Source organism: Callithrix jacchus, chromosome 5, assembly GCF_049354715.1.
Source record: "Callithrix jacchus isolate 240 chromosome 5, calJac240_pri, whole genome shotgun sequence".
Classification (NCBI taxonomy): Eukaryota; Metazoa; Chordata; class Mammalia; order Primates; family Cebidae; genus Callithrix; species Callithrix jacchus.
In genome coordinates, this window is record NC_133506.1 from 133,896,840 (window position 1) to 133,918,410 (window position 21,571).

Here is a 21,571-nt window from a genome sequence, read left to right on the forward strand (position 1 = left end):
ACCTGTATCTGTGGATTTTTTTATTTTTTTAATGACCGGTTCAGAGTAGCCCTCTGTGGTTTGTATCTTTGTTTAATACAGCCTCTCTGTCTCCCAGGCTAGAGTGCAGTGATGTGATAGCAGCTCACGGCAGCCTTGACCTCCCGAGTTCAAGCAGCCCTCCCACCTCAGCCTCCCAGGTAGCTGGGACCACGGGCATGCATGCGCCACCCCACCCAGCTCATTTCATTTTTTATTTTTGTACCATGTTGCCCAGGCTGGTCTCGGACTTCTGGGAATACAGGCATGAGCCACCGTGCCCAGCCTCCGTTTTGTGTTTTAACTAATTTGGCAATACCATGACAGAACGGTAAAGGTAGAAAGCACGGTGTCCAGTGGCTAGCAGTGTGGTATGCAGAGAAGGCTGTTCAAATGCGGGAGGAGAAGCCAACAGATGAGGCATCATGGTGAGCCCAGACTGTGTTTGGTGAGGAGGGACAACAGAGGCAGTGGGTCATCCCACAAAGATCCGGTGCGGGAGTGTGGTATCTACACATCGACCAAGAAAAAAAAACCCTGCGCAGGATCCAGGTGGAAACAAAGCTGCCTGGCTCTGCACATCAATGCTTCTCGGAGGAGCTATGGCTGATGGGCCTTCCTAGTGCAGGACTGGCCCCGAACAGTAGCAAGTGTAGAGTGCCTGGCCCCCAGGTCATCATGAAAACCAGAAGCAGCCACTTGGGAGGCTGAGGCACAATCACCTGAGCCCAGGAGGTCAAGGCTGCAGTGAGCTATGATCAAGCCACTGCACTCCAGGATGGGCAACAGAGCGAGACCCTGTCTCAAAAAAACAAGCACGTTTCTGAAGCCCCCCCAAGCCCACAGATGTGAGTGTGTGCGTGCGTTTGTGACAACCTGGTGCTTGGATGGGGCCCAGAGCAGGGGTTCTCAACCTTGGCCTGAGAGTCTTGCTCTGTCACCCAGGGTGGAGTGCAGTGGCACGGCCTAGGCTCACTGCAACCTCCACCTCCTGGGTTCAAGCGATTCTCCTGTGTCAGCATCCCAAGTAGCTGGGATTACAGGTGCCTGCCACCACGCCTGGCTAATTTTTGTATCTTTGGCAGAGACCAGGTTTCACCATGCCAGGCTGGTCTTCAACTCCCGACTTCGTGATCCACCCACCTTGGCCTCCCAAAGTGCTGGAATTACAGGCATGCGCCCCCGTGCCTGGCAGATAATTCACATCCAAATCAACTGGGGGTGGGCCTCAGGCACCAGAGTTTTTTGTTTGTTTTGAGACAGGTCCTGCTGTTGCCCATGCTGGATTAAAAACAGCTCAGTGGGCACAGTGGCTCACACCTGTAATCCCAGCACTTCGGGAGGCCAAGGCAGGCGGATCACTTGAGGTCAGGAGATTGAGACCAGCTTAACCATCACAGTGAAACCCCATCTCTACTGTACAAAAATCAACCAGGTGTGGTGGCCCAAGCCTGTAATCCCAGCTACTCGGGAGGCTGAGGCAGGGAACCGAGATCACGGGACTAGACTCCAGCCTGGGCAACAGAGTAAGACTGTCTCAAAAAACAAACCAGAACTTCTGGGCTCAAGCAATCCTACGCCTCAGCTCTGAAGCAGCTGCAATTATAGATAGCAGCAGCCACTGCCTCCAGTGAGTACCAGTGTTTTCAAAAACTCCCCAGTGGATTCCATCACGCAGCCAAGGCCGAGAAGCAGTGGCATCGAGGAGCCTTGTCGTTCGTCCAGAAATAGCATCAAGTTCCCATCCGCTAGAACAGTTTCCATGTCAGGCTGCGCTCATGGGCGGGCATGGCCTCTCTGCAACATGCCGAACGTGCCAGTCGGTAGGCAGCACACACAGGAATCATGCCCTAGGGTACCCAGGGACAAGCTGAAGCCAGGCCTACAGCATACAAGGGCTGCTCTGAAGAAACACGGGAGGTCCTCGCTGGAGGGTCTGGGGCCACACAGTGAGTCCAGAGACTGAACCAGTAGGAGACAGAAATAGGGAAAGAGGACAGGCTCACCCAGCCGTGGGGCTGCAGGCTGGACATACAGTGGGCATGGATGCCTCCCTCTGAGGCAGAATTCCTTCTCTGGGGAACATCCAGTTTTGCTCTGAAGGCTTTCAGCTGATTGGATAAGGCCCACACGTTCTCAAGGATGATAATCTTTAGGTGAATCTACTGTAGGTGTTCACTGTCTACAGCAGCACATGTTCACAGGTCACTTAGGTTCCTGTTGATGAGATCACTGGGCCCCACAGCCTCTGGCTGACACAAGACTGACAAGCACACACACAAACTCCAGAAATACCCAGGGCAAGTTCTTCCACTTCCCTGCCATAAGCAACCAGTACTGTCCTTTGTGAGGTTGGCAAGGTGGGTTCAACAGATCACAAGCAGTGATCATGCTGTCAAACCAGCAGTGGCAGGCGTATGTTCCATCCAGAGAGGGACCGTAAGGGTTTGGAGGACAGCGTCTGCACAGGCGGGGGCCAGAAAGCTGAGGTCAGTCAGTCTGGACTGTCAGTCACTCCGGACTGCCCATGCAGCTTCACCCAGCAGCGCTCATGCCTGAAGATACTGCCACAGGCACACCAGCTACTTGCTGAGCCCGGAAGCTCAGATCCACTTTGCTCAGATTCACCCAAATGCCTACTCTGTCGGGCCCCAGTGGCAGCACCCAGATGTCTTCAGAGTGCAGGAGCCTCCCCATGGGACTGGGTGGGCTGGGCCCAGCTTGGGGGTCTGCTAACAGCCAGTGGCATCTCCGCCTGGGTCTGACCCTTTTCTGGGCCCATTGCTCTCTGACCCTGGGCTCACCACCCTAATCCCAAGCGCAGCTCCTACAAACATGGAGCCCTGGGCCATGACAGGCTGGTTCCCAAAAACATGGAGCCCTGAGCTGTGATGGGCTGGTCCCCGAATCCCTGTGCCCCACCCCACAGGCTTGGGTTTTTGGTATCCCATAGGCTCTTCACTCAGCCCAGTCAGACCCAAGATCGCCACACCCCAGCTAGCTGCTGGCAGCCAGAAGCTGGGGGCCAGCCCTACCCCACCAAACCCTGTTCACCTCCAAGTGCAGGTACTGCCTCTGTGTAAGAGGCACCTGTCACCACAGCTCATTTGTAAATGAAATGTCATCCCAAGTCCCTCTACATTTCCCTCCTGCTCCAATAGATGCTACAGCATCACCCAATGGTTGACACATCGCTCTGGTCACAATCTGTGGCTGCTTGGCTCATCTGTGCAGGTGAGTCCCTCCCAGGCACAGGTTCAGGCTGGTCAAAAGCAGTGAACAGATCAAGCCCTGGCACTGTCCAGCCCCTGCCATCTGAGGCTTGGCCAGCAGAGGGCGCCCCTTTTCTCCAGCTGAAGCTCCCACGACCTGGACCTGTGCCCAGAAGTGGCCTCAGGACAGCGGGAAGCAGGCCCTGGACATGGGCATGGTAATCAGGCACAGGCCCCAGTCACAAGCACAGAGCCCCAAGGGACAAGCCCATCTGCAAAACCTCTTTAATCAGAATAAATAAGAGTCACAGGGCAGAGTTCACTGGGGGTGCCCAAGCCGGATTCACCCACCCTTCTAGCTCCAGCCTAGCTTTCAAGAGGAGTAGTAGAGTGTCTTCCTTGTTCTGGTATCCAGCGGGGTCACGGGGAGACACCAGTGTGGTCTCAGGGTGCTGGGCGGGCCCTCAAGGGCCCATCCCTGTCCCCCTAGGCATCCCGTTCATCTGTGAGCAGGGTAGGAGGTATGGCAGCCTGGCCTGTCCTAACCCTGCCAGAAAAAGATGTCAGCGAGGGAACCCCACAAACGTCAACATCCCTGCAACCTGGCTGGGCACAGCCAAGGCCAAGCAAGGACAGGCCACATGCCCCACAGTCTTTCTCCTGAGATTATTTCAAGTCCCTGTCAAAATGGTCAGGCTCCAGAGGCCAGAGAAGGTTCTAGAGAGAGTGAAGGCGGGCCAGAGGCCAGGGTGGGGACTTTTGTAGGTCAAAAGTGGTCAAGTATCAGCAATGTCGTGGTGCAGCCCCAGGGAGCCCCACTGTCCAGCCGTGGCCCCTCTCTCCTGGCTCAGAGTGGCCCCAAACCCTCCACGGACTCTCACCTGCTCCTCTCCTCCCTCTCCTTCCTCTCGTAGATGGAGTGAAGCTTGTTGATTAAGAAGATTTTGTCCTCCCCCTCCTAGAAAGTCCAGAACACAAAGGGAAGGAAAAGTTACCCATCCATCCATCAGCCCATCCAGAGCCACCCTGTTCCAAACTGCATTTGAGGGAAAACTCATGAGGTGTATTCAACATCACAAGCAACACAAAGGTAAAATAAAAGGTGAAAGAGCCACCAAAACAAGGACAAGGAAAAACCAAGAGCCAGGAATTGGGTATATGTGTGGATCTAAGCTTCCTACTGGCCAAAGTGAAAAGGGAAATGCGATCAGCAGCCCAGAGCCAGCCTGACTCAATTTAAAATCAGCCCTGCCACTTACTGACTCTGCCTTGGGTTACTATCTCTCTGACCTCAGTGGCAGCATCTGTAAAGGGGGTAATAACACACGTCATGAGGTTTACATTAGTTTCCTGCTTCGGCCATAATGAACTATCATCAACTTCATAGCTTAAACCACCACCAGTCTCTCATCTTTGAGTTCTGGAGGTGAAAAGTCCAAACTGAGTCTCACCAGGCTACAATCAAGGCATCGTTAGGGCTGCATTCCTCGTGGAGGCTTCTGGGGAGAATCCCCTTCCTCGCCTTTTCCAGTTTCTAGAGGCCCCAGCAGTCCTTGGCTCTCAGCCCTGTCCTCCACTTCGAAGCCGGCAGTGGCCTCTCAAGCCCTGCTCACATGGCACCACTCCGACCCTGACCCTCTGGCCTCCATTTCTCGCCTCTAAGGACCCTGAGATCATGCTAGGCCACCTCAGTAATCTGGGGTCATCTCCTATCCAAGGCCAGCTGACTGGCAACTTTAATTCTACCTGAAACCTTAATTCCCCAAGCCACATAACAGTCACAGTTTCCAGTTTGAGGATGGGGACTTCTTTGGGGCCAGTCCTAGAGTGAACCAGGGCTCTCTCGACAATGAAATGTGACAAGCAGAGGGGGCACTCAGCATAGGACCTGGTGCACAGGAACCCCGATCACCGGCACTTGGGTCGGTGCCAGGAACCTTCACAAAGAGGACAGAGCAGTTCTGTCAGGGTCCACGCGGACTGGCTCTGGGCACCTGGCAACCTGGCGCAGCCTAGGAGGATCACATAGATCACCTTCAAGGAGGGACCACAGGCCCCTTAAGCAACATCCCAAGCTGCTTCTGTCGAGTTGCTGCTGAGGACAGAGGGGCTGTGCGTGTGAGCCATGACGACCTGCCTGGGGAAAGCTCAGGTCAGGCCCCAGAGACTGGGGTCAGAGCTCGGCCTTGGGTAGCCGCTGCAGCCAGCATCTTCGAGGAGAAAGCTCCTCCCCATCCCAGAGCATCAGCCTGTGGAGGGAGCTGGGATTCTCCACCCCTGCATTCCCTGCCCACCCCACCTGGCCCCGGGGGGCTCTCAAATGCCACCCACTAGGGCAGGAGCCATTTCCCACTTCCAATGTCTACAGCCAGATGACCACTGCAGTTGAGATGTCCAGCTTTCAGCTCTGTGTGGCCAAATGGAAAAGGCAGGAGATGGGACAGTGTGCACAACCCAAGAAACAGGGGAGCTGTCCCCATGAGCTCTTGGGACGAGCTGCCTGGAGCCTTGGCTCCTGGCACCAGCTAGCCAGCAGCAGGGTCACATGTCTGCCAAGGCCCACTGGCTGCAGCCCACCCTGCCCTCGCCTTAGAGACACCCACCACTGACCCTGACAAGCCCCCCCGCCCCAAGCCCTGGTATGGAGCATACCTGAGGACACCGGCATTCGCCAGCCCCAGAGTGAAATACTGCAGGAGGAGAGGACAAACAGCAATGGGAGGGGACCGGGAGCCCTGGTGGGGGTGGGGCAGACCAGCAGCAGGACACATGCCGGGAAGGCCAAGACCTGCCTCTCAGGCCATTCTCCAGGGGAAGAGGCCTCAGGGAGGAGGCCAGGCTGGGTGGCCCGGGGGATGGGGGCAAAGTGCCTTGTGTCCAGCTTGGCGGCTGTCCAGTGGGCAAGGTGGTCCTCCTGGGCAGAGAGGAACAGAGGGAGTGGGCACAGGGGCCAGCTGCTGGGTGAACAGTCCTCCTGGGGGCTGCCCCTAGGATGTGGGGTCTCACCCCCCTATGCAGCTCACTCCCATGACAGCATGAGCCTCATTAGTGCCCTCTGCTGCCCAGGCTGGAGTGCAGTGGCGCGATCTCGGCCGATTTTCCTGCCTCAGCCGATTTTCCTGCCTCAGCCGATTCTCCTGCCTCAGCCGATTCTCCTGCCTCAGCCTCCTGAGTAGCTGGGATTATAGGCACATATCACCATGCCCAGCTAATTTTTGAATTTTTATAGAGACAGGGTTTTGCCATGTTGGCTAGGCTGGTCTCGACCTCCTGACCTCAAGTGATCCACTCCCTTCAGCCTCCCAAAGTGCTGGGATTACAGGCCTGAGCCACTTGCAACTGGCCCTTTTTTTTTTTTTTTTTTCAATGAGATAGGTTTTCACTGTCACCCAGGCTGGAGCGCAGTGACACAATCATACAATAATAGCTCACTGCAGCCTCCACCTGGGCTCCAGCGATCTCCACCTCAGCCTCCCAAATAGCCAGGACTACAGGCGCACACCACCACACCCAGCTAACTTTTAAGTTTTCGTAGAGACAAGGTTTCGCTATGTTGCCCAGTCTGGTATCAAACTCCTGGGCTCCAGCCATCCTCCCACCTTGGCCTCCCAAAGTGCTCGGACTACAGGTGTGAGCCACCGCGCCCAGCCCAACAGTGTTTTCTTCAAAAAACTATTTTCAGTCCTGGCCCTCCTTCAGGCTTACTGCACCTGTTTGCAAAATGAGTGCAGGGTTCGCGGGAACTCAAAATCCATTTCCAGGATCTCAGAAGTCCTCACGGAGACCGTCTGAACCCTCAAGCGGGGGCCACACCCTGGGGCTGAAATCACACCCGCCCCCAGGGCCCTAGTCCATGGGTTCCTGGAGGTCCCTAGGGATCTGTCTCATGGCTGCTTTGTCACTTGCACTGAAGTGCACGTGTTGCTCAGGGTCACTTGTTTGGCAACCAACCCTCTCAGCAGCTAAGGCCTACAGGGGAAGGTATGCAGGTGCTGGGGATGAGCTGGCAGGGGAGTGGAGGGGAGTGTCACACAGATGACTGAGAAGGTGGGGGCCAGGGTAGCCGAGGTGGGGGCACTCACATTGCTGATCTGCTCCTTGAGCAGACAGATGACCTTCCGCTGGCCCCGCACCACCTGGATGTTGAGATAGATCACGGCCCTGCAGGAGAGGGGCTATTGGGTCAATGCAGGCCCATCGAAGGCCATCTCCCCAGGGCCACCCCCACCTGCGGGACTCACAGCAGCAGCGCCGACACCAGGAAGACGAAGAAGGTGTTTTCCACCAGGTACTGGTGCACCCAGGGCAGCCAGGAGACCCTGGGGCCCCCCGCCTCCAGGTGGCGCACCCACACCCTGCCAGCCTCGTACATGGTGTCCAGGGTCCGGAAGGGGCCACAGATGCCTGAGGGCTTCACGCTGGGGAAGAGGCCATCCAGGAATCCCCAGCCTGGGCAACAGCCCACCCGGCTCCCTCCCAACCTGTCTTCACCCCAAGCCTTGGCCCCCCGGGCACCACCACCCAACCCCAGGATGGCACAGAAGGGTCTCCCTCCACCCGCCTCACTCACTGCCAGACGGCGTAGCAGAGGAAGACGGCGGTACCCAGGAAGGCGGGGAAGCAGAGCAGCGTGAGGAAGACGGTGCTCATGTGCGAGGCCAGCCAGGGCCGCCGCGGCGCCTGGCAGTTGGCCAGAAGGCTGGCCTGTGGGGAAAGGCTGCGTTCCGCCACCGTCCTGCCACCCCTCAGCACCCTCCAAAGCCTGGGGGAGCTCAGGAGGGAAGGGCGACCGAGGCTGTGTGTCCAGGCAGAGCCCAGGACAGGAGCCTGCTCCCTGCGGCTACCTCATTTACAGAGGAAGACGGAGGCCTGCAGGTCACCCGCACGCAAAGGGGTGATGCCCACAGCACCTCCGTCCGCTGAAGGTCACTGCCATACCAGGCTCTGCACATAACACGCTACACACCACCTCCCTCAGTCCCCACTGGAACGTGGTCCCCATTGTGCAGATGAAGAAACAAGGCCAAACAAGACAGGAGCCAGGATGGGAACAAAAGTCCCAGTTTTCAGCCACTGGGCATGCCCCGGTTGAGGACAGAGGACCAGGGTCACTTTCCCAGGGACCCAGAGGGCTGGAGGGAGGCTTAGTGTCTCCAGAGCCCTGGCCCTGGCCCTGGCCAGGTGCACACAGGCACCCGGTGATAACCTCTGAACCCAGCGAATGCTCCCCGGCCTGCCTGACCTCAGGTGATCCGCCCACCTCAGCCTCCCAAAGTGCTGGGATTACAGGCGTGAGTCACCGCACCCAGCTCCGGTCTGCCAAAGACAGCGATGCCAGGAGGGGTCAGCCACCCCTTGGGCTGAGGAACAGAGCCCAGGGCAGCCAGGGCTGCCAGCCACACTCCACTCTCATGGGAAGGGTTCCAGTGTCCCACGCTCTGCCCACAGAGTCCTGCCCCACTGCCAGGCCACCCTGCCAGCCCAGCCCTAGGCAACCTCACCTTCTTGATGTAGAAGACAAGCAGCAGCTTGATGATCTGCACAGCAGGGAGGAGGGGCGAGAAGAGCACCCCCAGCCTGGGGAGGAACGGCAGTTCAGGGACCGCTCCAGTGCCCCCACACACACACCAGGCCGCTTCCAGACCACAGGCAGGGCAAGTGAGAGTGGCCACAACTGGGTCCCCAGGGTCAGGGCCTGCATCACTCCAGGATCCACGGCTGGGCCTGGCTGTGGCCTCGGGGAAAGGGGCACCAACCTAGGGGCCAGACAGCAGGAGGCAAGCGGAGGCCCCTCACCAGGTCAGAGTCTGCCCATAAATCAGCTCCAGCACATTCCGGGCAATGTCAAACTCAGGCTTCCGCCTCCTCTTCAGCTTCTTCTCAGAGATAATCCTGCCACCAAGGAGGACCCGGGAGAGTTAGATGGAACAGCCACATGCAGGGAGGCGGGCCCAAGTCCCCACACCCAGAGGCACCCCCATCCAGGTGACATCCTGGCCCTTCCACAGATAATGCCAAGGACAAACAGCCACCAGCCTGGGAGCCCCCAGGGGCTTGGTCACACTGGCCTCATCCTAAGTAGGTTCGGATACACCCAGTGCTAAACAACAGTATTAACTCCAGCACTAAGTGATTGTTTTCTTTCTTTATAGAGTCTGCCGTCCAGGCTGGAGCACAGTAGCACAATCACGGCTCATGGCAGCCTTGACCTGGGCTCAAGTGATCCTCCCACCGCAGTCTCCCAAGTAGCTGGGACTACAGGCACACACCACCATATCCAGCTAATTTTTATTTTTAGTTATTTTTAGAGACGAGGTCTTGCTCTGTTGCCCAGGCTGGTCTCAAACTCCTGGGCTTAAGTGATCTTCCCACCTCAGCTTCCCAAAGTGCTGGGATTACAGACAGTGTGAGCCACTGCACCAGGCCTCCTACTGATTTAATCTTATTATTATTATTATTAAATTCATATATTCTCGAAGAAAACACCAAGAGGAAAAAACAGCTGGAGTGCCAGGAACCTGCAGAATACCTGAAATTTTTTTTTTTTTTTTTTGAGACACAGAGTCTTGCTCTTGCTCTGTCACCAGGCTGGAGTGTGGTGGTGTGATCTCAGCTCACTGCTACCTCCATCTCCTGGGTTCAAGCAATTCTCCTGCCTCAGCCTCCCGAGTAGCTGGGACTACAGGCATGCGCCACCACACCCAGCTAATTGTTTTGTTTTCACCATGTTGGCCAGAATGGTCTCGATCTCTTGACCTAATGATCTGCCCGCCTCAGCCTCCCACAGTGCTGGGATTACAGGCGTGCACCACCGCACCTGGCCTGGAACATTTTTAAATGTTCCTCCGCTGTCTGTTCCCTACCGCCTGCTTTTCCTTTGCATCCTAGACTGAGGTTGTGAGATACACACTTTGAAACTGTTTTCCTTTCCAATCTAAAAACGAGTTAGGTTCTGTTCCCTGCGTTTTCCTCTGAAGGGTGGAGACACAGGGCCCTGATTTGAAAGATCCAGGTCAGAAAAGCTCCCTGGTCACGAGCTACGATGGGGAGAATGCTCCCCCTAGCCCCGCCCAGGGTGCCCAGAGGGCGCTTGAGGGACTCAGAGGTGGGCAGATGGGCCCCCTCACCTCCACACCAGTTCCCCGAAAAGCGTGTCCAGCAGCATGAGGATGAAGTCCATCACCAGGAACCGGTACAGCTCCTGGCCCACAAAGTCCTCCCAGCACTGGCCCCGCAGGACGCCCACCCTGCGGCCCAGCCAGTGGTAGCACAGTGTCCCCAGGATGGCCAGCTTGAGGATGAGATTCCTGTGGAGGACGGGGCGCAGAGGCTGAGGCATGGGTGCAGGAGACAGAAGGTGCACCCCGGGGCCCCCACCAAGGGCTTGGTCACCCACGATACACCCAGAGCCAAACAAGCGGTACCAGCTCCAAAGGGTGTTTCCATGTGCAGCCACACACCTACAGATGGCCACGTACACCTCCAGCACCGGGGAGTCATGCGGCTCCAGGGCAGCCAGGATGCGGCACAGGTAGGGGGCCCCCAGGTTGAGGAGGCCAACCACCAGGGGCAAGACCAGCAGCGCAGCCTCCTTGCCAGCAGCCTCCAGACTCTGCAGGGGTGCAGGGAGCGGTGTCACGGAAGCCCCCCCATCCATGGTGGGAGGGGGCAGCTATAGGAAGGGGCCGGGGTGGAACTGGCAGGTAGCACCTCCCTCCTCCAAGCTCTGGCCCTCCCCAGTCTCAAGTTCAAACCACACAGGAAGTGGGAGGGGCACAGGTCGTGGAAAAGAAACAAGAAACCAAAAAAAAAAAAGGCCATGAGAAAAGACAAGGGCGAGAAGTGGGGCTGGGAGGGAGCCCCAGCACGGGCACAGTGCACACAGCACCCTGGCCTGGCTGGGTGGAAGAAGGGAGGCAAGGCTGTCTCCCCAGGGGGCTGGGGACACGTTCCCAGCAAAGGCCAGGCTCCCCCCAATCCCCGCACCTGGATCATGAACTCGGAGAAGACGTGGACGGCCACAGCGCAGCCAAGCGCTGTCCCCAGACACAGCAGCCACGTGAGCCCCAGTGCGGCTGCCTGCCGCAGCCTCCTGCACACACTCCTGGGGCTCTGCCGCAGCTGCCACTCGGCCAGAAGCTCCTGCAGGCAGCACCGTGTCCCTGTCACCCACACCAGAGCACGGACACGTGCAGTGCACAGACACAGCATGACACACATACCACACACCAGGAGGCTTGACCCAGGACAGAGGGTCGGACCCCAACACCCCACCTGCCCTCTCCCCTGTCCAGAGCCCTCCCTCCACACAGAAAGGACCCAGTCCCCTGCCGGGAGGCCCCTGTGCCTGGGCTGGCATTCACTCCCGAAGCCTGCCTCAACCCCTCTCCACCTGCCTCCCAGCACTGCCTGCTGGGGCCAGGGCCTTGCTCAGAGGTCCCTTCCTGTTCCTTGTGGATATGGGTGGCTCCCCAGTAACGAGAAGGGCCCCGTGGAATGACTGCTGACAGGTCACAACTCTGAGCTCCTCAAAGCAGAGAACCCCAGAAAGGCAGAGAATGTTCCATGAGCCCCAGCTCTGCAGCCTCCTGGCCCTGAGACCTCTGCAAGGGCCTTGGCCTCTATGCCTCAGTCTCCTCACTCTGACACAAAAGATGACAGTCAGCCGGGCGCGGTGGCTCACGCCTGTAATACCAGCACTCTGGGAGGCCGAGGTGGGCAGATCACAATGTCAAGAGATCGAGACCATCCTGATCAACACGGTGAAACCTTGTTTCTACTAAAAATACAAAAATTAGCTGGGCATGGTGGCGCGCACCTGTAGTCCCAGCTACTCAGGAGGCTGAGGCAGGAGAATCACTTGAACCCAAGAGGCGGAGATTGCAGTGAGCCAAGATTGCACCACTGCACTCCAGTCTGGGAAACAGAAAAAAGAAAAGATGACAGTCCTCACGCCCTGGGCGCCTAAGGCCACCAACCAACCTAACACCGGCCAGGGAGTATGTGCCAGCTAGGGCCTGAGGCCTCGGGGCTGGCTCCTGGGTGCTCACTGGGCCATGATGCTACCACCCACTACCAGACAACAGAGGCAGCACCTAACTGAGGGGCGGGTACCCAAGCAAAACCCAGGCCTGCCTCATCACTGCAAGCAGAAGGCCACGCCTGCCCAGTGCCCGGAGTTCAGCTCACAGACAGATGGCCCTCCCTCTAGAACACAGTTCTGGCTGTGGGGTCCTAAGTGGGCCCAGGGCCAGGCCTGCAGGGAGCTGGGCAGGCCAGCTTGGTGCTCCAGGGCCCAGGGGTGGGGGCTCCCAGGGCCGCTCACCTTCAGCCGGGTGCGAATGTTGTCCTGCTGGAGGCGGGAGGCCCGCTTCTGCGTCACCTTGTAGTCCCAGGAGCAGAAGACGGTGATGGCATGGATGCCAGAGGTGCTGCCCACCCGGTAGCTCTCCCCAAAAGAGTGAGCCATGCTGAGGAGAAGCACACACAGATAGGGCCACCGACAGGCTGAGGGGGCAGAGGCCAAGGGGAGGAGGCAGACAGGACACTCTTGGCAGGCAGACCCCACCACCTGCTCAGGAGCCATCTGGGCCCTGCATGGGCCTCCTGCCATGCTCCTGCTCCACTCCCAGCCCTCTATACCAGTCTCATCCAATATGGCACCCACCAGCCACATGTGCCTAGAAGAAGGGGCATGGCTGCATTCACACTGACTCAGCTGGCTGCCTCCCAGCGAGACACAGACCAGAACACGCTGGGCTCACCTCAGGGCCTTTGCACTGCTGGTCCCATTGACCAAAACACCTTTCCTGCTTCTTCACCCATCCCCACTCTTATTTAACCTTCCTCTCTCACGGCAAGTGCCACCTCCCCTGAGAAGCAACCTGACTCCTTCCCCAATGCTCCCATAACATGGGAAACACCGCTAAGGCTCCTAGATTGTCCCAGCCCAGTGGTCCACCTTCTCCCAGAGACAGCACGCCACCCCCCCCCAGGACAGGCTCTATGCTCATTTACCATCATGCCCTGAGCTGAGCACAGGAAATGTTTGTGGAATACGTAGATGTGTGTGTGGGTGGGTGGGTGGATATATTTGTAAATGATTGAATGGATGAGTGGATGGGTGGGTAGATGAATGAATGCGAATGGATGGATGCATAGATGGATGAGTGGCTGAATGTGTAGGTAGATGGATGAATGGGTGGGTGGGTGAATAGGTGGATGGGTATGTGAATGAGTCAGTAGATGAATGAGTGGAAAGATGGGTGGGTGGATGGGTGAATAGGTAGATGGGGGAATAAATGAGTAGGTAGATGAGTGGGTAGATGGATTTATGGGTGAATGGGTAGATGGGTGAATAGGTGGATGGGTAGATGGGTGAATAGGTGGATGGGTGAATGGGTGGATGGGTGAATGGGTGGATGGGCGAATGGGTGGATGGGTGAATGGGTGGATGGGCGAATGGGTGGATGGGTGAATGGGTGGGTGAGTAGATGAGAGCAGACAGGTGGATAGATGGGTAGAAGGAAGAAAGGGAAGATCAATGGCTGGGTCAAAGGATGAATGATGGATGGGTGGAGCTAGGGGCCTGGGTCATGCAGTGGAGGCGGTACCTGTACACCAGAGTGATGCAGGTGATGAAGAAGCCCACGCCCACGGTGAAGAGGTAGGCCAGGGGCATGTTGTAGGGCAGGCTGCCCGCCCCGGGTGAGCACCGGCCACCCTCCAGGGGTCCAGCACACGGCTGGTTCAGCGTGGCGTTACTGTAGTGACCATAGTACATGACAGTGTGGGTGAAGCAGCCCTAGAGCAGGGAGAGCCTCGAGTCAGGGACTCTCCACCCTCACCCCGACTTCAGGCCTGACAGCCACGGGGCAGGGCAGGGGAGGCAAGGGACACAGAGAGGGGCCAGGGCCACAGCAACCTTAGGCCTCCCAGCCCCATGGGAACCTGGGCACGATGGGCATCCAGGGGCATTGAGGGGGAGGCGGGGAGCTGGCTGTGGCCACCTGGAGTCACAGTCGGGGCCAGGGTTGAGAGCCCCAGGGGTGCTGGGACAAGAAAGGGACACGGTACCAAGGCAGCAGAGGACAGGCGCCCCCCAGCCCCTAGCCCTAGGGCTTCCTCACCGCGCCTGTGAGGAGCTCCAGGCCTGTGCAGACGGGGACAGGGCCCGGCAGGGCGGGCGGGAAGGCAGCCTGCGGGCCCACCATGAAGGCCAGCAGCAGCAGCAGCAGGAGGGCGTTGAAAGCCAGCAGGGTCTTGAGAAAGAGGAAGTAGGAGAGCACGCTGGAGCCGAACTGGCCCCCAATGCGCTTCAGGGCATAGCGCCACGGCGTCAGAGCCTGCAGGCTGGAGAGCAGCGCCAGCCCCAGGCTGTGCAAGGTCTGCGGGCACAAGCAGAGAGGCCCTGAGGGTGAGGCCGGAGGAGGGACCCAGGCGATAGGGCCTGGCCCAGCTGCCCAGCCCTGGGGCAGACCAGGGGTCCCTACCAGCACACAGGCATATCTGAGCCAGCCACAGCAGGAGAAGATGCTGCCGTGGCCCCGCTGGCCCCTCCACTTCCCCCTTGGGGTCCGGCTCTTCTCTCTGGGGGCAGAAGCAGCCATAGGTGCCCAGACCAATGAGGGGCCCGACTCCCTCCTTCCTGGGGACCAACCACCCACAGGCTCAGCCCCTTCTCCCGAACCACCCAGCCCAGCCTGGAGCTGGTGGGGGAGCAGGAGCCGGTGGCGGAGCAGGGCGCTCACCGCAGGCTGCGTTTCTCAGCCAGGCTTAAGGGCATCCCTCGAAGCATGTGATCCCGCTGCGCCACCGCCAGGCTCTGGAGCTCCCTCACCAGGAGGCTCTGCTTCTCTGCGAGAGGGAGAGACAGGTCCCATCCATCCCCAGTGCCCCTCCCTGCCGCCTGCAGCTGAGACCTGGACAGGCCTGTGTGCCCCTGAGGCACTGTCCTGACACATTGGTGCCCTTATCTGAGCCTGAATCGCAGCTTGTCCGTGTGTTTGCTTCAGTTGAGCAGGAAGCTCACAGACAAGACAGCGTGTTTCCCCTGCACTGTCCCCAGTGCGGGGGCCCAGGGTCACAACACTCCGAGCACTCCAAGATGCTTGTGAGGTAAGATCCCCCTTCCCTGTCCCTGTGGGTCCCTGCAGAGGGACGGGGGAGCCTTCAGGCAGCCTGCTAAGGGACAGGGGAGGGGGCCCCCCCGCTCTGCCGCACCCCAGCCCCCCTCCCCCACCCCCAGGCTGGCCTCCTGCACCCCCCACCATGCCAGTGTCTGCCACGGGGGCTCTGGTGCCCACTCACTCACCCTCCTCCTCCTGGGCCCTGGGGTCCAGCTCCAGGTCATACATGCGGAGGCTGGGCCGGGCAGAGCGCACCAAGTTCCCGAGCAGGGGCCGGCTGCTCCGGCGCCGAAGCTGCACCGTGCGGTTGTAGTACTGGGAGATGATGGCGCCCCGGCTGCGGCCTACGGAGGCGGCTGGGCAAGACTGGGCCAGGCTAGCCCAGGCCTCCCTCCCCTCAGGATGGGCTCACCATAGGCCTCCCTGTCCCTCGCCCCTTCCCAGGACCCAGGAAAATCCTTTCAGCAGAGACTCTGGGCACCACTGTGTTCCAAGAGACTATTTTTATCCCATGACGACTCTGGAGTCATTTTTGGAGCCCAGTGAGGGCCGCATGGGGCTGTCCAGGCAGCAGACGGGGTGGGCTAGGAACCCACGCTGGGCCTGGCTCTGAGCCACACAGATGCCTGGCGGAAAGCCCAGCCCGGCCCGGCCCAGCCCAGGCGCCAGGGCCGACTCAGGGCGAGGCCGAGGGTCCCACTCACCAATGGTGCGGCTGGGCATGCTGGCCAGGATGCGGAGGGTGGCTGCGCTGTGGGTGCCCTCAGACCCCAAGAGTGTGTGCTGGCCACTCCCTACAAAGCAAGACTCACCAGGGGTCCTGGAGATGCCTCTAGCCACTGTCTCTCCCACCCCACCCTAGGCCTGCAGAGCTGGGAGGCCCGTCCTGAGGGGCTAGGGCACCCCAGTCTCGGTCCACACCTCCCAGTAGCCAGGCCAAGCTCACCTGCGGCCTGCCTCGCTCTCTGCTGCAGCTCCAGCCCCTCCTGGGCCGCCCGCCAGCTCTGCTCTTGGATGAGCTGCTGGAAGGAGTCATGTACTTCGCTCTCATCATAGGGACTGGGCTCCTGGCTGCTGTGCGGAGTTCGGGGATCAGGCTCCAGCCGCCTCTCTCCTTCCTCAGGCCCCTGCCCTGGTGACCTCTCCATGGGGGTGGAACATTCTAGCCTCCAGCCCCCAGCCCCAGAGCACTTACCCCTGGTCCCCTGGGGTCTCAGGGACATCGAGGACAAAGGGCAGTGGTTGGGCCATGTCCACGGCCAACGCCCCGCCAGTCTGCAGACCTAGGCCAGCTCAGAGCCTGGACACTGCCTCCGGAGCCTCTTGCTGCCCATCTGACGAGACAGCGGCACTGAGCCAGAGCCCGCCTTCAATGCCTGGCAGGTGTCCACACTGCCCACTCCCAGGGGACCATGGCAGGTGCCACTCACAGCCCAGGCAGTCCTGCCCGCTCCCCCACCCCAGGTAAACTCTCGGTCAGGCCCAAATAAGCCTCATGCCAGAATGGACTGGGGGCCCCTCCGGTGTCTGGGGAGGGGAGAGAGGAAGGAAGGGTGTGGGTCTGCAGTTCCCTGTCTGTTCCCTTGATGTTGCCAGTCCCTGGGAAATGGGGAAGAGGTGGGGTGCCTGTAGACACAGCCCTTTCATACTCTCCATTCCCAGGGTTCTGGCCCAGAGATACCTCCTTTTTGGAGAGAAAGGGCAGGGCAGGCTGGAGGCCTCTGCGTCTGCCCTGTGACCCCAAAGCACTTCCTCTAGCAGGAACTCAGCTGCTGGAGCCCTCACCCCAGCCCCAGGCGGAAGCAGCAGACAGGACGCTCCTCCCCCACACAGCAGTCACTCCCACCACCCCAAGGCTCCAAGGTCCTTCTGTTCTCAGAAGACCCACTCTCCCACATTCCATCATCCAAGGGAGGCCAACTGGGGAGGGGTGGCCAGGGCCTCAACAGGCCTCCTTTGTCCTGGCTCTGCCGTCACCCGGCACAATTGGAACCAGAGCTGCCTTGCCAGGGGCCCTGGCTCCAGGCCAATTCACCCTGCAGGAGTGGAGGCAGGACTGTGTCCCAGCCACCAGCCAGTGCCCCAGGCCTCTTCCCTGGGATTCTCCTGCCCTCACCCTCAGGGAACTCAGGGCTCCGGGCTGGGTGGAAAGTTGCTTACTCAGCCAGCCGGCCAGCCGAAGCCCGGGTGCCTAGACAGGACAGCTCCCTGCAGGGCTGACAGTCACAGGGCCAGATGGTGCCCACCCTCAGTGTCCAGGGTGCCATCCTCAGGCCAGGCCCCACACCACCAGCCCTCCCCTCCCTCCAGCAAGAGTAAGAGGTGGGAAAACCAGCCCAGAGCTGGGCCCGAGGCAGCCCCCACCCAGCCTAACCCGGGACAGCTGCTGAAGGAGGGGCTGAGGGCACCCCATCCAGTCCCTAGAGCTGGAATCCCTTCCTCCAGTCAGGCCCTCCGAAGCTCAGGGGACCTGGTGACCCAGCGCCCCAGCACCCTGCCCGAGGCCCGGGCAAGCCCAGCGGAGTTTCCGGGGCGCACCATTCCTGAGCCTTGAGCCAGGTGGGGAGGGGCTGGGTGACGCCCGCTTCCAGGAACCCCCACCGCAGCCGGCAGCGAGCTCCCCGGGAGCAGCCGCTACCCAGGGAGAGCAGCAACCCGGCCCCGTAGCCCAGGGCGGCGGCAACTCGGGGGCCACCGACCCCCGTCCAGCCGGCCTCCCTGTTCCCTGCCCCTCGCGGCCAGTGGTCCGGCCTGCGCGACCCGGCCTCCCCGCCCCTTCCCATCCCGGCCGCTTCCCTCCCTTCCCCGGTGCCCCGGGGCCCGGCTGGGGGTTCTGGGGCTGCCCTCCCCGCCCTTCCCTTTCCCAGCTCGGTCCAAGCCGGAGAGTCAACCCCGGGAGCAGCGGGGAGGGAACCCGGCTGCCAAGGGGCCCCAGTGGCCGAAAGGAGGGCAGGAGGGGTTGCCGCCGTTCCTGCAGGGGAGAAGCGACCGCGGCTGGCAAGACCCGCGCGCCGCCCCCACTCCCACCCCGCCGGGAGCGGCAGCCCCGCGGGACCCGGAACCGGGATCGCGGCCGCTCACCTAGGAAGCGCCTGGGAGGAGGGGCCGCGCGCGCAGCCAGGCTCACCTGTGCCCCGCCAGGGCCGCCGGGAACCGAGGGAGGGGCCGCGGGGTCAGTGGGAAGGAGCGGCAAAGGACCCCAGGGGGCCAATGGGCCGACGCAGGTCCGGCGGGGCCGGGTTGAGCTGCACCGCCCGGCCCACGTGGCGATGGGCCTTGGCTGTCACGTGGTCCCGCCTGCGGCGCCCCCTTCCCTCCTCCCGGCGCCCCGCGGCGACTGTGCCTTCCTCCTCTGCCAACTTGCGACCCCTCCTCGCACCGCATTCTGAGGTCTGAGCCGGGTGAGGGGGGCCGAGTGTCTGGATTCATCCGAGTCCCTGGCGGAAGTCCCCAGTTTTTGTGAGACTCAGTTTCCCCAAGTTCCAAAAAGGGACGATAATTCCAGACCCATCTGCTTCCCATGGTTAGGGATCATCCATGTAAGATGCCACTGAAAGCCCGAGGAACACAGTCTTTCACACCAGATTGGGAAACCCCCCGCCCCAACTGCAAGCCTCCTGCTGACTCTCCCCGACCCACGCTGGGGGAGCCTGGTTATCTCCCCCTCCTGACACCCGGGTGGGGCTCATTGTTTATCTGTAAGAGTTCTGGCTCACTTCCTGTGTGCTGTGTGGAGAGGAGGGGGTGAAACGAGGTCACGCTGACACTTAACCTGAAAGTCCCAGGTGCTGGACCTGAAGGTGCTTTACCTGTTGCTCTATTTTCTGTTATTCCCCATGAGCCAGGAAGGTATGCACTGATATTCCCATTTCGCAGATAAGGAAACTGAGGCTGAGAGAGGTTAATCACCCTTTAGGGTGCCCCCATGCAAAGCATGAGACTTGGTGGTCCACCTGGGAACCCTATGGAGGAAACTGGCTTTGGAGATGGCACCCCCCACCCCAAGCCCATTTGAAAGGGAGGGTCATTCCTGGTGGGGAGAGGCCATGAAGGAGGAGAGTGAATGTGAGCTGGGGCCCAGGAGGGCAGGAGAGGGTGCTGCTGCCAGGGAGAGCAGGAAGGCAAAAGTGAGACCCAGGCAGGGGCTGAGGCTAGGGCCTTTTGCAGCTGCCAGTGTGGTCCTCAGAGGGCTACCCCAAGCTGGTTCTTGACAAGTGGCACCCTGGCATGAAGGCCCAGCCCCTGCCTCTCCTCTCACTCTTCCCCCTCCCTGCATACCCACACTGAATTTGCATGAAGGCCACCTCCTCTGGGGAGCCTCCCCAGATTGAACACTGGTGGAGCACCTGCCACTTCCTATTGACATGCACATCTGTGGCGCTGTGCCCCCTCCCACCCCAGCCCACTGTGCACCCAGCACCAGCACACGGCTCGGGCCTGACACACAGCAAGGACTCTGGAAACCAGGAAGGATGCCTCAGGCAGAGAGGGAGAAAAGCTATGAACATTCAGACCTGAGATGACTGGGCCCTATAGCAGGTGGAGAGGGAGCAGGGAGGAAGAGCTGCAGGGCCCCCCAGGGGCCCAGGGACAGGAAATTGGCAAAGGTGTGTCTTAAACATCTAGCCTGGGCAAGCACGAATGGAGCTGATTCCTGGACACTTACTATGGGCCAGGTGCCAGGCCTGGGCCTTGGCGCAATGGTAGAACCAATGACAGAGGCAAGAAGTCCAGCAGTAACACCAAGAGTATCTGGAAACCCAGCAGCTGGGGTTCAGGGGACCCCACCATTCTGTCATATCGTGCCCTCCAGGGGACCTGTAGCAGGCAGATAAAGAGCTTGGCCCAGGCGCAACCCCACCCTGTCAGGCTCCCAGGTCAGTCCCCGAGGGCAAACGGAGAGGGCCTCAGCCACAGGCCTGGCAGCCCTGGAGGCAGCCAGGGGGCAGACCCGGACCAGTGGACCCTAAGGCCACAGGAGACCGGGCTCCTGCACAGAGGGGAAGGAAGGGCCCGTCCCCAGACTAGTGCACACAGAGCTCCCAGGGAGCAGGAGCAGCCAGCGCCTGTCACCTGCAACTCTGCATCTCAGGGGCCCTCAGGAAGTGCCTGCTCAGCCTCAGTTTAGAGCAGAGGAAACCATGGGGTGGGAGGGGAGGAGGGAGGTAGTGGAGGGGGAAGCTGGAGTTCCTGTCACGTGAGCCCTCCCCTGGACTCCCTCACCGCCCTGCCTGCCTTGGCAGGAGCCGTCCGAGGAGGGGACTCCTCCAGGGACTTGGTCCCTTGGTCCCCAGGTGAGCTGGATGTCGAGTGGAGGGAGGATGCAGAGGGTGACGGGCTGTGGAGGGCCGGCTAGAGCCTCACAAGGGCAACAGTGGGTCCCCTGCTCCTGTTCCCACAGCTGGGGCTGTCGCCACAGCTCCTCCTCGGGGGGTCTTGGGGGTAGCTGGGCAGACCCAGGCTTGGAGGCTGGACCATGAGAAGGAAGATGGAAGGGGATCCCCTGACATCAGATGCAGCAGATGCTGAGTCCCAAGAACTGTGGGGTTGGGGACACAGGCTCTTCCGGAAGGGCAAACTGTCACATGGAGAAAATCGGGAATTGTCACTCTGCAGGGCGCAGGTGGGCGCCGGTGGGCTTGGGCACAGGTGGGCACAGGTGGGCGCGGGGTGCAGCAGGTCTTGGCATTGCCTGTGACCGTCCTTCTTTCTGTGCCCTTTGGGTCTTTCACTCCATTTGTCAGATGGGGAGACTGAGGCCAGAGCTGTGTGTCCCTCTGAGAGTTGCAGCAGGACTGAGTCCGGATTCGACCACACCAAGATTCTCTCTCCTCATTTCTGAGCCCTGGAGGCGGCCAGGCAACAGACCGGGGCAAGTGGACCCTCCGGTCGCAGGAGACCAGGCCCTGACACCGGTGCGGAGGGGAAGGAAGGGCCCGCCCCCAGCCCAGCGCGCACAGAGGCCAGGGCCAAGGCCTTGCGACTCATCCACCCGGGGCCCCACATCCCCCCCACCCGCAGCCCCGCGCCCCAGCCTCCACCCGCGCCCGCCGAGATGCTGCGGCCACAGTCGGTGCCGTCGGAACGAGGCCCTGGGGTGCCGGAGCCCGAGGAGCTGTGGGAGGCGGAGATGGAGCGGCTGCGATGTTCCGGGGCGCCAGTGCGCGGGCTGCCCTATGCCATGATGGACAAGCGCCTCATCTGGTGGGTGCC

At 60.3% G+C, this 21,571-nt stretch overlaps 2 protein-coding genes across 57 annotated transcripts in view; one reads left to right on the top strand and one right to left on the bottom strand.

The window, feature by feature from the left end:
• TMC6 (transmembrane channel like 6) lies at positions 1–18,636 on the bottom strand. Of its 50 annotated transcripts, none has more exons than XR_013536036.1 (22): positions 18,486–18,636; positions 16,554–16,692; positions 16,305–16,429; positions 16,063–16,152; positions 15,544–15,702; positions 14,981–15,086; positions 14,723–14,819; positions 14,360–14,617; positions 13,844–14,034; positions 12,556–12,700; positions 11,217–11,372; positions 10,691–10,842; positions 10,358–10,537; positions 9,027–9,122; positions 8,732–8,807; positions 7,801–7,934; positions 7,472–7,648; positions 7,313–7,391; positions 4,682–6,144; positions 4,490–4,534; positions 4,112–4,188; positions 3,502–3,777 (listed from the first exon to the last, which is right to left on the bottom strand). XR_013536036.1 is itself a non-coding variant. In XM_035301903.3 (21 exons), exons 2-21 carry the CDS (start codon positions 16,607–16,609, stop codon positions 2,414–2,416), a joined length of 2,682 nt encoding a protein of 893 aa, XP_035157794.1. In that variant the 5' UTR covers positions 16,610–16,692; positions 18,486–18,636; the 3' UTR covers positions 1–2,413. The 50 variants fall into 50 exon arrangements, 28 of the variants coding, with proteins under 28 accessions (XP_035157794.1, XP_035157790.1, XP_078230878.1 ...); XR_013536030.1 differs by having other exon boundaries at positions 10,655–10,842; XR_013536034.1 differs by having other exon boundaries at positions 16,305–16,432.
• The window catches only part of TMC8 (transmembrane channel like 8), a 16,322-nt gene continuing 9,831 nt past the window's right edge, over positions 15,081–21,571 (top strand). For 4 of the 7 annotated variants that reach the window (XM_035301919.3, XM_078374769.1, XM_078374771.1 and 1 more), the window contains exons 1-2: positions 15,081–15,347; positions 21,103–21,562. In XM_035301919.3, coding sequence (XP_035157810.2) covers positions 21,414–21,562 — 149 coding nt within the window. In that variant the 5' untranslated portion in view covers positions 15,081–15,347; positions 21,103–21,413. Of the gene's footprint in view, positions 15,348–20,569; positions 20,653–21,102; positions 21,563–21,571 lie in introns of those variants that run through there. The other 3 variants (XM_078374768.1, XM_078374770.1, XM_008997839.5) reach the window with 2 other exon arrangements.